We start from the raw sequence: 13,696 nt of genomic DNA, 5'->3' as shown, positions 1-13,696 counted from the left end.
GACCACCAACTAGGGCACGTGGAGAGCACTTCTCCACCCACGTGAGCATGATGAAGTTTGTGACAGAGGTTGGGAGGGAACACACTTTGGGAAACCCTGGCCTAACTGCCGCTCTCAGCATCCAGGCCTAGCCAGCCTCAAACTGCGAACAGGTGCAAGGGGCACCGGCAGAGACACTTAAACGAGGGAACAAAATGACCACTGGACGCGTCACGAGGCCAAAGCGGCCTCTGAGATGTGGTCCGGAAAGCGCTGGTCTGTTGCAGCGCCAGCCAAGAACGAGGCAGGATGTCAATGCCGGAGAGGCCCCTGGGGACGAGCGCTTCACACTCGTGGGCGGGAGCTGGCCCAGTAAAGGGTCCGTTCTACACACTGACGTTCTCCAGGCTCCTTGATTGAGGTCCTACCAATGGAAGGTCCAGAACACAGCTGTGCTCGCTGGCCACTCTCCCAAGACCGCCTGCTGCTGCCCAGGGCTGGGCAGTGGGGACACGGCGGTGCCCAGACAGCCCTCCCTCAGCATTCCGCCGATGGGACAGGAGCAGGCATGTCATCAGCGGGTGAGGGGGGGTCACATGGGGAGAGGACCAGGGCCAGGGAGAGCATCGCTGGGGATGAGCTGCTGGAGACGGGACTCAGGGGCCAGTGAGAGCCCCTAGGAAAACGGGCCAGCGGGATGGAGGGCATCTCATGCAGCGGGCGCACACGTCAACCCAGAGGCATTCTAGAAGCATAGAGCCAACCCACATATCTGGACTTACACAGTGAACTGACAGCTAGTGGTGGCCCTTGAAATCGGGGGTCACCAGGGCCTGAGTCGTGGGGGGGCCTTGAAGGCCAGGCCCGGAAGCTTTGAAGGAATTTATCAAGGGGAGTGGCATGGTATACTGGGTAGAATAGTGTCCCCCAAAACTCGTGTCCACCTGGGACCTCAGAAGGTAATCTTGTTCAAAAAGGGGCCTTTGCAACCCAGAGATCCCGTGGGCGTGGTCGGGGGCTGGGTGGAGCTCCAGCAACCCAGCTCCATGGCCCAGGGGGAAACTCCAGGGTCCTGCACTGGCAGCAGGGAAAGCCTCTACTCGCCATTAGTGGAGAGGCCCCGCCCAGCATTCAGAATGCCAGGAGGGTCCCGAAGAGGAGAATCCCGGGCAGGGCAGCAGCCCGCCAGCCGCCACTGGACTCACGGACTCCGGCTGTGTCCCAGAGCAGACAAGGGGCTCCCAGAGATCCCAGGGGAGAGGACTGGGGCTTGGTGGAGCTCCAGCAGCCCGGCTCCGTGGCCCAGGGGGAAACTCTACAGTCTCACAGCAGCCTCAGCGAAGCCTCTGCACAGCACTAGTGGAGAGGCCCCGCCTAGCAACCACAAAGCTGGAAGGCCCTGGGGCAAAAGTAGCCCAGCTAGGTGAGCTAACCACAGACTGCAGAAGATACCGATAGCTCTGCTGTGACCTATAGTGGACAAGGGAGATCTTGTGGGCTCTGACAGTGACAGAGCTGTGAATATAGGTGATCCCGCTCCCAGCTGCTGGGAAAGCCCGTAACACTGCTGCAGACCCCAAGGAGGGAGCACGTCTAGGTGGTCTGCAACACTAGGCACCAGTAGCCTGAAGCCCCCTTGTGATTGCCCCCACAGCTGACGAGGGACCCCACAGGACCACTGTGACTACGAGGAGGGGCCCAGGTCCAGTTAGCAACAGCTGACAGGGTTCCTGGTTGGTGCAGTCTAAACAGCTGCTCCCTCCCCCACACCAGTAGAAACAAGTGGAAGCAGTAACCAAACTCTATCTCTATGTGGAGGCACAAATCCATGCCATCAAGCAGTATGAAAAAATATATCAAATCTCCAGAACAGAAGGAAAATGACAAGTACCCAGAAAACAATCCCAAAGACAATGAAATCTATAACCTAAATGATGATGAATTCAAAACAGCCATTATTAAAAAACTCAACGAATTAAAAGAGAATACAGATAGACAACTCAACGAGTTCAGGAGAAATGTCACAAAAGAGCTTGATACTATAAAGAAGAACCAATCAGAAATACTGGAGATGAAGAACACAATGGAGGAGATTAAGAAAAATCTGGACTCTCTGAACAGTAGGGTCGATAATATGGAGGACAGAATTAGCAATTTGGAGGATAGGAATATAGAAATGCTGCAGACAGAGGAAGGGAGAGAACTAAGACTAAAAAGAAATGAAGAAACTCTCCGAGAATTATCCGACTCAATTAGGAGATGCAACATAAGGATTATAGGTATACCAGAGGGAGAAGAGAAGGAGAAGGGGGCAGAAAGCCTGTTCAAAGAAATAATGGCTGAGAATTTTCCAAACCTGGGGAGAGAGATGGAACTTCATGTGACAGAAGCTAATAGATCTCCAAACTTTATCAATGTAAGAAGACAAACCCCAAGGCATACAGTAGTGAAGCTAGCAAAAGTCAACGACAAAGAGAAAATACTAAGGGCAGCCAGGCAGAAGAAAATAACCTACAAAGGAACCCCCATAAGGCTATCAGCAGATTTCTCAGCAGATACCTTACAGGCTAGAAGAGAGTGGAATGATATATTCAAAATTCTGAAGGACAAAAACCTGCAGCCAATACTCCACCCAGCAAAAATAACCTTCAAATATGATGGAGAAATAAAAACTTTCCCAGATAAACAAAAGTTAAGGGAGTTCATTGCCACAAGACCTCCTCTTCAAGAAATGCTCAGGAAAACCCTCATACCTGAAAAATCAAAAAAAGGAAAGGGGTTACAAAACCCAGAGCAAAGGAGATAAGTAGAAGGACAATAACAGACAGTAGCAGCTCTACATCAGAACAGGTTAGCAAAAGTTAAATATAACCTTAAAGATAAAAGGAAGGGAAACACCAAGAATAAATATAACCCTGTCATTTTAACCACAAACTCACAACACAAGAAAAAAGAGAAAAAAAAATCTGACAACAGCAACCTAGAAGGGGAAGAGAAAAGGGATGGAACATTTTAATTTAAGGAAATAAGAGGCTATCAGAAAATGGACTATCTCATCTATGACACGTTTTATACAAACCACCTGGTAACCACTAAACAAATAACAAGAATAAAGACACAAATTACAAGTAAGAAGAAAGCCAATACAGAAATTTACATACCTGAATTAGGAATCCAAAAATCATGGGACGAGAAACAAAGGAAATGCAAGAGAATAGAAAACAAGCAATAAAATGGCAGTGGTAGGCTCCCACATTTCAATAATCATTCTAAATGTAAATGGATTGAACTCTCCAATCAAAAGACACAGAGTGGCAGGATGGATCAAAGAACAAGACCCAACAATATGCTGCCTCCAGGAAATACACCTCAGCCGCAAAGACAAACACAGACTCAGAGTGAAGGGATGGAAGACAATACTCCAAGATAATAATGAACAAAAGAAAGCAGGTGTCGCTATACTAATATCAGACAAAGTAGACTTCAAAGTAAAACAGATAAAGAAAGACAAAGAGGGGCAGTATATAATGATAAAAGGGACACTCCACCAAGATGACATAAGACTTATAAATATATACGCACCCAACACAGGAGCACCAAAATTTGTAAAGCAACTCTTAACAAAACTAAAAGGAGACATCAACAACAATACAATAATAATAGGGGACCTCAACACCCCATTAACAGCAATGGATAGCTCATCCAGACAGAAAATCAGCAAGGAAATTATAGAATGAAATGAAAAATTAGACCAGATGGACTTAATAGATATATAGAGAACACTTCATCCAAAAACAGCAGGTTACACATTCTTCTCAAGTACACACGGAACATTCTCAAGGATAGACCATATCTTGGGAAACAAAGCAAGCATCAATAAATTCAAGACGGTTGAAATAATATCAAGCATCTTTTCTGATCATAATGCTATGAAACTAGAAATAAACTACAAGAATAAAGCTGGGAAAGGGGCAAAAATGTGGAGACTAAATAACATGCTACTGAACAAACAATGGATTATTGAAGAAATTAAAGAAGAAATCAAATATTACCTGGAGACAAATGAAAATGAAAACACACCATACCAACTCATTTGGGAGGCAGCAAAAGCAGTCCTAAGAGGGAAATTCATTGCAATACAGGCTCCCCTCAATAAACAAGAAAAATGTCAGATAAGCAAGCTCAAACAACACCTAACAGAATTAGAAAAAGAAGAACAAACAAAGCCCAAAGTCAGTAGAAGGAGGGAAATAATAAAAATTAGAGCAGAAATAAACGATATTGAAACAAAAAAGACAGTAGAAAGGATCAATGAAACAAAGAGTTGGTTCTTCAAAAAAATTAACAAAATCAACAAACCCTTAGCCAGACTCACTAAAAAAAAGAGAGAAGTCTCAAATAAATAAAATTAGAAATGAGAGAGGAGAAATCACAATGGATACTAAAGAAATACAAGGGATCATAAGAGAATACTATGAAAAACTATATGCCAACAAATTGAACAACCTAGAAGAAATGGATAAATTCCTAGACTCTTACAACCTCCCCAAACTGAATCAGGAAGAAATAGAGAATCCGAATAGACCAATCACAAGTAAAGAAATAGAAACAGTAATCAAAAACCTCCCAGGACCAGACGGCTTCTCTGGAGAATTCTACCAAACATTCAAAGAAGATTTAATACCTATCCTTCTCAAACTATTTCAGAAAATAGAGGAAGATGGAGCACTCCCTAACACATTCTATGAAGCCAACATCACCCTGATCCCCAAACCTGACAAGCACAACACAAAGAAGGAAACTACAGGCCACTATCACTGATGAACATAGATGCAAAAATCCTCAACAGAATTCTGGCAAACCGAATACAGCAATACATCAAAAAGATTATACACCATGATCAAGTGGGATTTATACCAGGGACACAGGGATGGTTCAACATCCGCAAGTCAATCAACATGATACACTACATCAACAAAATGAGAAACAAAAACCACATGATCATCTCAATAGATGCAGAGAAAGCATTTGACAAGATCCAGCATCCATTTATGATAAAAACCCTCAATAAAATGGGTATAGAAGGAAAGTACCTCAACATAATAAAGGCCATATATGACAAGCCCACAGCCAACATCATACTCAACAGACGAAAGCTGAAAGCCGTCCCTCTGAGAACAGAACAAGACAAGGGTGCCCACTTTCACCACTCTTATTCAACATAGAACTGGAGGTGTTGGCCAAAGCAATTCGGCAGGAAAAAGAAATAAAACAAATCCAAACAGGCAATGAAGAAGTAAAACTCTCACTGTTTGCAGACGACATGATCCTATATATAGAAAACTCCAAAGAATCCATAGGAAAACTATTAGAAACAATCAACAGCTACAGAAAAGTTGCAGGGTATAAAATCAACATACATAAATCAGTAGCATTTCTATATGCTAACAATGAACTAACAGAAAAAGATCTCAAGAACTCAATCCCATTCACGATCACAACAAAAAGAATAAAATACCCTGGGGTAAATTTAACCAAGGAAGTGAAAGATTTATACAATGAAAACTACAAGATTTTCTTGAAAGAAATTGATGACGACAAAGGAGATGGAAAGACATTCCATGTACATGGATTGGAAGAATAAACATAGTTAAAATGTCCGTACTACCTAAAGCAATCTACAGATTCAACGCCATCCCAATCAGAATCCCAATGACATTCTTTACAGAAATTGAACAAAGAATCCTAAAATTCATATGGGGCAACAAAAGACCCCGAATTGCTAAAGCAATCCTGAGAAAAAAGAACAAAACGGGAGGCATCACAATCCCTGACTTCAAAACATACTACAAAGCTACAGTAATCAAAACAGCATGGTACTGGTACAAAAACAGGTGCACAGATCAATGGAACAGAATTGAAAGCCCAGAAATAAAACCACACATCTGTGGACAGCTTATCTTCGACAAAGGAGCTGAGGGCATACAGTGGAGAAAAGAAAGTCTCTTCAACAAATGGTGCTGGGAAAACTGGACAGCCACATGCAAAAGATTGAAAATTGACCAGTCTTTTTCACCATTCACAAAAATAAACTCAAAATGGATCAAAGACCTAAAGATTAGGCCTGAAACAATAAGTCTTCTAGAAGAGAATATAGGCAGTACCCTCTTTGACATCAGTTTCAAAAGAATCTTCTGACACCATAACTCCTCAGATGAGGGAAACAATAGAAAGAATAAACAAATGGGACTTCATCAGACTAAAGAGCTTCTTCAAGGCAAGGGAAAACAGGATTGAAACAAAAAAACAGCCCACTAATTGGGAAAAAATATTTACAAGCTACTTATCCAACAAAGGGTTAATCTCCATAATATATAAAGAACTCACACAGCTCAACAACAAAAAATCAAACAACCTGATCAAAAAACAGTCAGGGGACATAAACAGACATTTCCCCAAAGAAGATATAAGGATGGCCAGTAGACACATGAAAAGATGCTCATCATCCCTAATCATCAGGGAAATGCAAATCAAAACTACACTAAGATATCACCTTACACCTGTTAGAATGGCAAAAATAACCAAAACAAAAAGTGACAAATGTTGGAGAGGTTGTGGAGAAAAAGGAACCCTCATACACTGTTGGTGGGAATGCAAACTGGTGCAGCCACTATGGAAAACAGTATGGAGATTTCTCAAAAAGTTAAAAATAGAAATACCTTATGACCCAGCCATCCCACTACTGGGTATCTATCCTAAGAAACTGAAATCAGCAATTCCAGAAGTTCCATGCACCCCTATGTTCATCGCAGCATTATTTACAATAGCCAAGATGTGGAACCAACCTAAGTGCCCAGAGACTGATGATTGGATAAAGAAGATATGGTATATATACACAATGGAATACTACTCAGGCATAAAAAAGGACAAAGTTGTCTCATTCACAACAAGATGCATGGACCTTGAGGGTATTATGTTAAGTGAAATAAGCCAGACAGAGAAAGATGAACTCTGTGTGACTCCACTCATAGGTGGAAGTTAACATAGACAAAGAGAACTGATTGGTGGTTACCAGGGGAAAGGGGGGTGGGGGAGGGCACAAAGGGTGAAGTGGTGTACCCACAACATGACTAACAATAATGTACAACTGAAATTTCACAAGGTTGTAAACTATCATAATCTTAATAAAAAATTTTTTTTTTAAAAAAAGGGCCCTTTGCAGATGTAATTAGTTAAGTTAAGATGAAGTCCTACTGAAGCCCTAAACCCAACAACTGGTGTCTCTGTAGGAAGGGGGGGGACACGCAGACCCACAGGGAGAAGGCCGTCTGAAGATGGAGGCAGAGACTGGGGACACAGCCCTAAGCCCAGCAGCGCCTGGAGCCCCCCAGAAACCGAAGAGACAAGGAAGGCCCCTCCCCTAGAGCCTGGAGGGAGCTCGGCCTTATTGACGCCTTGATTTTGCACTTCCGGCCTCCAGACTGTGAGAGAGCACACGTCTGTAGTTTGAAGCCCCAGGGCATGGTGCCTTGTCACAGCTGCCCCAGGACACTGGTGCACACGGACCACTTGGTATTTCTGAGAACAACCACTGGCCGTACTTGGAGGAAGGACAGGAGCAGTCCAGATGCGAAGCTGAAGTCGGGCCTTGGGAGAAGGGGATGGCAGCCCAGGCCGGGCCCAGCCCTGGGGACAGACGTGGGAGCACACTCACTGATGACGAGGAGGACGGGTGGGGGAACCCGTTAGGACAACATCCAGGTTTGTCACCGGGAATCTGGGGATGGGCAGGGTTCCACGGGGGCGGAGAGGCGGGCTCTAGAAAGGGGGGGCCTCAGCCACTCACTCAGACACTTGGCCCTGCACGCTGATGAGACTCGTCCGCACAAACCCGACCTGGCCCGAGGCCACGTGCCGGCCCACACACCAAGGCAGGCCAGGCACCTGGGCGCCGAGGATCTCGATGAAGTCACCGCCTTGGAAGGTCATCTCTTCAGGCCCTGAGCCCTGGCAGTCAGTGACCGCCGAGGCCAGGCCCGTGGCTGCAGGAAGGAGGTCACATGGTCAGTGCTGGGGGTTGGGGGCCGGGGTGGGCAGAGGGATGGCCCTCAGCCACATGGTTAGTGTCCCTGGCCAGGGACGGTCCTGCTAAGGACTTCGTCTCGTGTCTGTCGGGTTGCAATGAAGCTTGGCCCCCAACACGAGAGGCTGGACGTCTACGTGGTCCTCGGAGGGGGCGCTTTATCCTTATGCTGAGGATGAAAAACCGAGGCCCAGAGATGTTAATTAACCTGGTCTAGGGCCATTGGCTTTCAAGGCCGGGCTCTTTCCTCCAGCCGACCCAGGCGAGGCCCAGTCAGAGCCCACCAGGGCGAATGCAGCTGTAAGCTGAACTCCCCCATCCCTCCTCCCATGGGGCCTCAAGTCCTTTAACAGGTACACAAGGTCATCCCAACACTAGCCAGCCTGGGGCAGAGCAAAAAGCACGGGCCCGGGAACCTAAGCTGTCTATGCCTCACGGTGGCCCATTAGTGCACGCAGCGCATTCAGCCGGAGCCTAGCTCCCCGGGCCAGGGGTCCTCCAAGGTGCTTAAAGTGGTGCCGGAAAGAGCGTGGAGACTGAGGAAGCGCCTGTCGACGGTCTGTGGGAGCTGCACCAGGGAGCTCTTTGAGGCTGAGTGACCAGGCACCCAGGTCCGGCTTCACTGTGCGCTGTGTGAGTTTAGACCAGCCAACAGACCTCTCTGAGCCTCACTTACCAACTCCCAAACTGGAGACGATTCTAGCTCCTTCCTCCGGCTTGGGGAGGAATTGAGGTGAGCGCAGAAACTTCCAGAATATTGGTGCCTGCCCCTCCTCACCCACCTCTTTCCCAGGGGAGGAAGGCCAGTGGAAACACGTACCCATCAGCTGGGCGTCCGGCGCCACAGGTCCACCCAAGGAGTCATCGATGGGGTCCCAGGGGACCCTAAGAGCCCACCTGGAGTGGAATGAGACAGGATTTCAGATTTGGGGCCGATTGAAACTGTGTGTAGACTGGACGAGCCAGCAGCACCCAGGGACCCCTGCGGATTCCAACATCTGTCCCCACTACACACACATACACAGACGCACACACCTGCCCAGCTGTGCAGGCTTCAAGCTCAGGTGTGTGGCCCTGCCTCCAGGGAGCCCCATGCCCCCAGCCCGGGTGCCTCTGCCCTTCCTCAGGCTGGCATCCCTGGGGACCTCCCTCCATCAGCCAGGCAGAGAAGCTGAGGCACGGGCTGGTTATTCCACAGACACTGCACATCAGGAGATCAAGTTTCTCTCTTTGCTCTGACTACCAGGAAGCTCTAAGCCAGGTTTACGCCTCATGCTCAGCACGTGAGCAGGAGCTTAGGTGTCACCTGTCCTCGCCTCCCCAGGCTTTCTCGCCTTGGTTATCTGTACAGATTCCTGTCTGCCTCCTCGCTATGGGCACACACATTACGTAGCTTCCTCGAAAGCTTTCCAGAATAAGCCAGAATACGAAGCAAGAGCTGCATGTCGCACACTCCTGTGCCGTGTCATGCCAGGACAGCCCTGCCGGGAGAGGTCAGGGTCCTGCCGTGCCAGGGGCAGTCCTGAGGCCCAGAGAGTTGGCCCGACTTGCCAAGGCCACACGCTGGGCAGCAGCAGAAGATACTGTGGCCGGGTCTGTCTGCGGCTCCATCCACCTCCCTTGGCCGAGTGACAGACCAGGGTCGGTGGGGCTGGGGGCTTGGTCTTTGAGAAGCCTGACAGTGTGCAGGACACGCAGGAAGCAGAGAAACAAAAGGAAGGTCGGTACCTACTGATGAAATGGAATCAAAGTTTCCGGAGTGGCCGTGGCTGCCGCCTCCTCGGAGGACGTGCTGGGGCTGGCGGCTGACGAGCCCACTGCCGGGACGGCCTCTCCCTGCAGAGCCCCCGAAGTCCGCCTGAGGGGCTGAGGGCCCCTCCCTGTACCCCAGGGGCCAGTTGTCGCTCTCACGTGGCGGTCAGGACACAGGACAAAGAAAGGCCCTTTGAAGAGACAGAGCATGGTCACCCGGCATGGCTGGACACAGGGCAGCTGTAGCTTTGCCAGGTGGGACCTGCCCATCCCCCAGCAGGAGGCACACGTGATGGTGGCCTCTGCAGGAATCTCCCCAAGCCAGGCTCGTCCCCCACAGACACTGGAGGCCCAGGGGGCCCAGACTGGCTGAACCTGGGCTGGGTCCCTGCTCTGGCCGGGCTTGCCCTGTGAGCCTCATTCAGCCTCAGATTCTCGGGGCCTCAGTTTCGCCATCTGAGCTCTGAGGGGATCCCAATGGCCCTTTCTGCCTGGACATCCTCGGGCGTGTCTTTCCATAGCCGGCTGCCTCTTCCTCTCCGTGGCCAGGCCAGGACAGGGGCTCTGTGCTGTCTGCTGCAGGCTTGGAGCCCAGCCATGTGGCTACCATGGTGCTCTGACCAACAGCTGAGTTCAATTACTTCTTTGGGGGCTGACCAGGGTCTTTACAAGTAAGGGACAGGGCCCAGCATTTACTGTCGGCGTCACCCACGTACCCCTCCCTGCCCAAAGCCCACTCAGGTCTCGTGTGCCCACCCACGGCCTGGACACCCCGCATAGCGTGCAGCTGGCCAGCGTCCCGCCAGCTGCCTGGCACTCACCGTCCTGCAGGAGCAGGCTCTCGTGCGTCAGCTTCAGGGCCGCCTCGTCCACGTGGACCTGGACGGCTGTCTCCTCGTCCTCAGTGGGCGAGAGCAGCCAGAAGGCCTGGTCCACCAGCAAGTTTTCCAGGCAGTGATGGGTGAAGCCTGGGGGAGCCAGACGGGCCGTGGTCACCAGCGGGCTCCCGAAGCAAGGTAGGGAAGCTCTCTTGGCCGGGCATTGGCTGAACCCCACACTGACCAGGCACAAGGACACTCCTCGCCCTGCCCCTGGGGACTCAGGGTATTGTCCACAACCTGGGCAGGCCTCCTGTCTGACCATCCAGGCAGGGAGTGGACCAGCCATGACCGTGACAACTGTTTTGACCTCCCCGGGCCTTGGGAAGGTTGGGTGAAGACAAGTTACTTCCTCTAGGACCCTCAGTTTCCTCGTCCGTGAGATGGGATAAGAGCATTCAAGGAGATTATGCACGCTGTGGGGTGGCACAGACCCTGATCAAGGGGTGTAAGACATTGTTGCTATGATCCTCACTTTCTGCTTCCTTGGGCCTCACACTGGAGCTGGTGGGGCAAGCTTCCCAAGGAGACGCAGGTGGCCCCTGCGAGTGCCTCCCCGCGGAACGGGAAGGTTTCAGAAAGAAAGCGCTTGGGTCGAGGTTGGAGTAAGTTTCCTGGTCTGTGCTCGGCCGGTGGAGCTCAGGCTCCCTTGAGGGCTGGCCACGCAAGTCCGCGACACAGCGTTGGAAGGAAGTTAGAAACTAGGCCCAGTCCCTGCTCACGGCACAGACCGTGAGTGCCTGTAGCCCTGCCCGCACCGTGCCCTGTCTCCCTGAGCCATGGGCACACTAGCCCCCAGGTTCTGTGGGAGAGGCCGACGCGAGCTAGCTTACTCTGAGGCCCTCGCAACCTGTGCTGGGAGGGTCACCACTTTACCGAGAGCATGGTAGGTGGAAAACTTCCAGATTTCTTCGAAAGTCTTAAACGTCACCACAATCCGATCCTGGTCACTGTGGATAGACAGCAGCCTGGCCGATAGCTCCTTATGGGGAAGAAACAGAAGTTAGAAACAGTCCCAGCAGCTTTGGGGCATCTGACCACCCAGAGGACGGGGCCACACGACAGAAACATCTTGCAGAAGTGACCCTGGTGGGGTGGCAAGCACAGAGCCGATTCCTTTACAGCCCAGGCTGCCGCTCTCCTGCTCTCAAGCCAGCTGTGGCTCCCCAGTGCCTGGAGCAAGCCCCGCTCTCTCCCAGAGTTCCTACGGCCTCCACACTCTGGCCCGGTGCCCTCTGTGATTCCTCCAACTGCTCCGCCTGCCTCAGCTCCTACCGACCAGGGACAGCGGGTCCTCCCGCTTAGGCTGCCCTCTCAGCCCTGCGCACCCCAACCTCGCCTCGGGGCCCTCCTGCAGCATCCACTCAGCTTTCAGTTCTAACTTCAGCATCCCCTCTCCTCTGACATTCCTCCCGTGAACACTCCTGGTGGTGACGGGGCACTAAAGATAACACCAGCTGACCCTGGAGCCCTTGGAGATCACACAGTGTGTGTGTTGGGGAAGCGGGTACAGCTGTCGTCTCCATTTGAAGGGTTAAAGAATAAGGCCCCGTTTCTCATCTGAGGTCTGACCCTCAGCGGGTGGCACAGCGGGATTCTGCCATGGGGGCAGCACGTTTAACCACAGCACTCCTGCCTGGTGTAGTAAAGGCACCCCCACAGCTGGGCACCGTGCTCGATGCATGCTATTCGCAGAACCCTCACATGATATGGGGTGATCATTCTAAGCGTCCCCAACATGCAGCTGAGGAAGCTGGGCTCACAGAGGCTGAGTGCATTGGCCAAGGTCAGGCCAGGTTGACTGCAAGGTCAGATAGTGACCATCCAGCCCGAAGGCCCAGGACCTCTGCCGCAGTGAAGTCACCCGGCCCAGCCCCCTCCTCCACCACCCTCCTGCCAGACCGTCGCTCTGTGCAGAGTCCAGCAGGGGTGTGACTCCATCAGAATCAAAGAATAAGATCAGCTCATACAGTTCTTTTTAGCCCCCGTAAAGGAGACTTTAAAAGTCCTAGGAGGGTGGAGGGCACACGGAGAAAGGGATGGGGGTACATTGGGAACATGGTGCCCAGGTGTGGCTGGGGCTGTAGGGTGTGATCAGTGGTCCCTGGAGTGAGGCATCCAGGACAGCAGATGGGGGACAGGTCACAGTGCCACCATGAGGCGAGGTCAGAGGACAGCTTTGGCCCCTAGAGGCCTGTACATCAGGGACCCCCCCCAGCCCCCGGGTCCTCCCACCTCCCGCAGTCCTCCTCTGTTCCCCTTGTCAAGGGAGGAGCCCCAGCACCTTCACTCACCCAGGCTCTTCCCACCCCCCTCCCCAGGACCCCCAGAGAGACAGGCTCACCCCAAGGACGCGGGCCACCTCCCGGCTGTCATTCTCCAGCAGGCGGAGCCGGCCCCGCAGGGTCTGCTGCAGGCTGGGGTCGGGCAGCCCGCTCTTCCTCCGCACGGCCAGCAGCTGCAAGGTCAGGTCTGGGAGGGGCAGATCGAGGTGGGGCGGTTTGCCCGGCCCAGGCCACAAGATCTGAGGGGTACTGTCCCTTCTCCATGAGCCCCCACCCACAGCCATAACGCCAGAGCCCTGGGGTGCTGGGCTCGGGGTCCCCCTCCTGTGGGGGCAGGGCCCATGGCAGAGCAGTATAGAGACTTCTGGGATCTGGAATCAGGCCCACTCCCCCAGCCGGAAGCTCAGCTGGCCAGTATTTCACAACCAGCTCTGAGATGTGACCCTCACACTCCCGTAAGAGGGTGGGGTCGCATGGCCCAACCCAAAAACCTGCCACATTTCTCAATGCATCCTGGTCATCCCAAGTGACCACAGGCAGCGCTGACCACCCGAGAGGAAGGTGGAGGACAGATGGGCATCGAGACAAAGGTGGACTGCCAACAACACTGGGGTCTCTGTGCCCCCCAAGCTGAGTGTCAGGTGGGGGGCCTCCAGGGTGGAGGGCTTCTTAGGGCCTCTGGAGCCTGGATGCTGCCCCCAGGGCCCAGGGCTGCCTCC

The 13,696-nt window shown here is 51.4% G+C and overlaps 1 protein-coding gene across 6 annotated transcripts in view; it reads right to left on the bottom strand.

The window, feature by feature from the left end:
• Nucleotides 1-13,696, bottom strand: part of SH3TC1 (SH3 domain and tetratricopeptide repeats 1) — a 59,212-nt gene that overhangs the window by 19,250 nt on the left and 26,266 nt on the right. For all 6 annotated transcript variants that reach the window (XM_023638431.2, XM_023638429.2, XM_070262803.1 and 3 more), the window contains exons 4-9: nucleotides 13,037-13,164; nucleotides 11,569-11,674; nucleotides 10,636-10,782; nucleotides 9,795-10,005; nucleotides 8,883-8,959; nucleotides 7,826-8,021 (exon numbers count right to left, since the gene is read on the bottom strand). In XM_023638431.2, the coding sequence (XP_023494199.2) occupies nucleotides 7,826-8,021; nucleotides 8,883-8,959; nucleotides 9,795-10,005; nucleotides 10,636-10,782; nucleotides 11,569-11,674; nucleotides 13,037-13,164 (865 nt within the window). The remainder of the gene's footprint in view (nucleotides 1-7,825; nucleotides 8,022-8,882; nucleotides 8,960-9,794; nucleotides 10,006-10,635; nucleotides 10,783-11,568; nucleotides 11,675-13,036; nucleotides 13,165-13,696) is intronic.

This window comes from Equus caballus, chromosome 3 (genome assembly GCF_041296265.1).
Source record: "Equus caballus isolate H_3958 breed thoroughbred chromosome 3, TB-T2T, whole genome shotgun sequence".
Classification (NCBI taxonomy): domain Eukaryota; kingdom Metazoa; phylum Chordata; class Mammalia; order Perissodactyla; family Equidae; genus Equus; species Equus caballus.
Note: the sequence above shows the minus strand (reverse complement) of the source record. Positions and strands in the feature narration are given on the sequence as shown.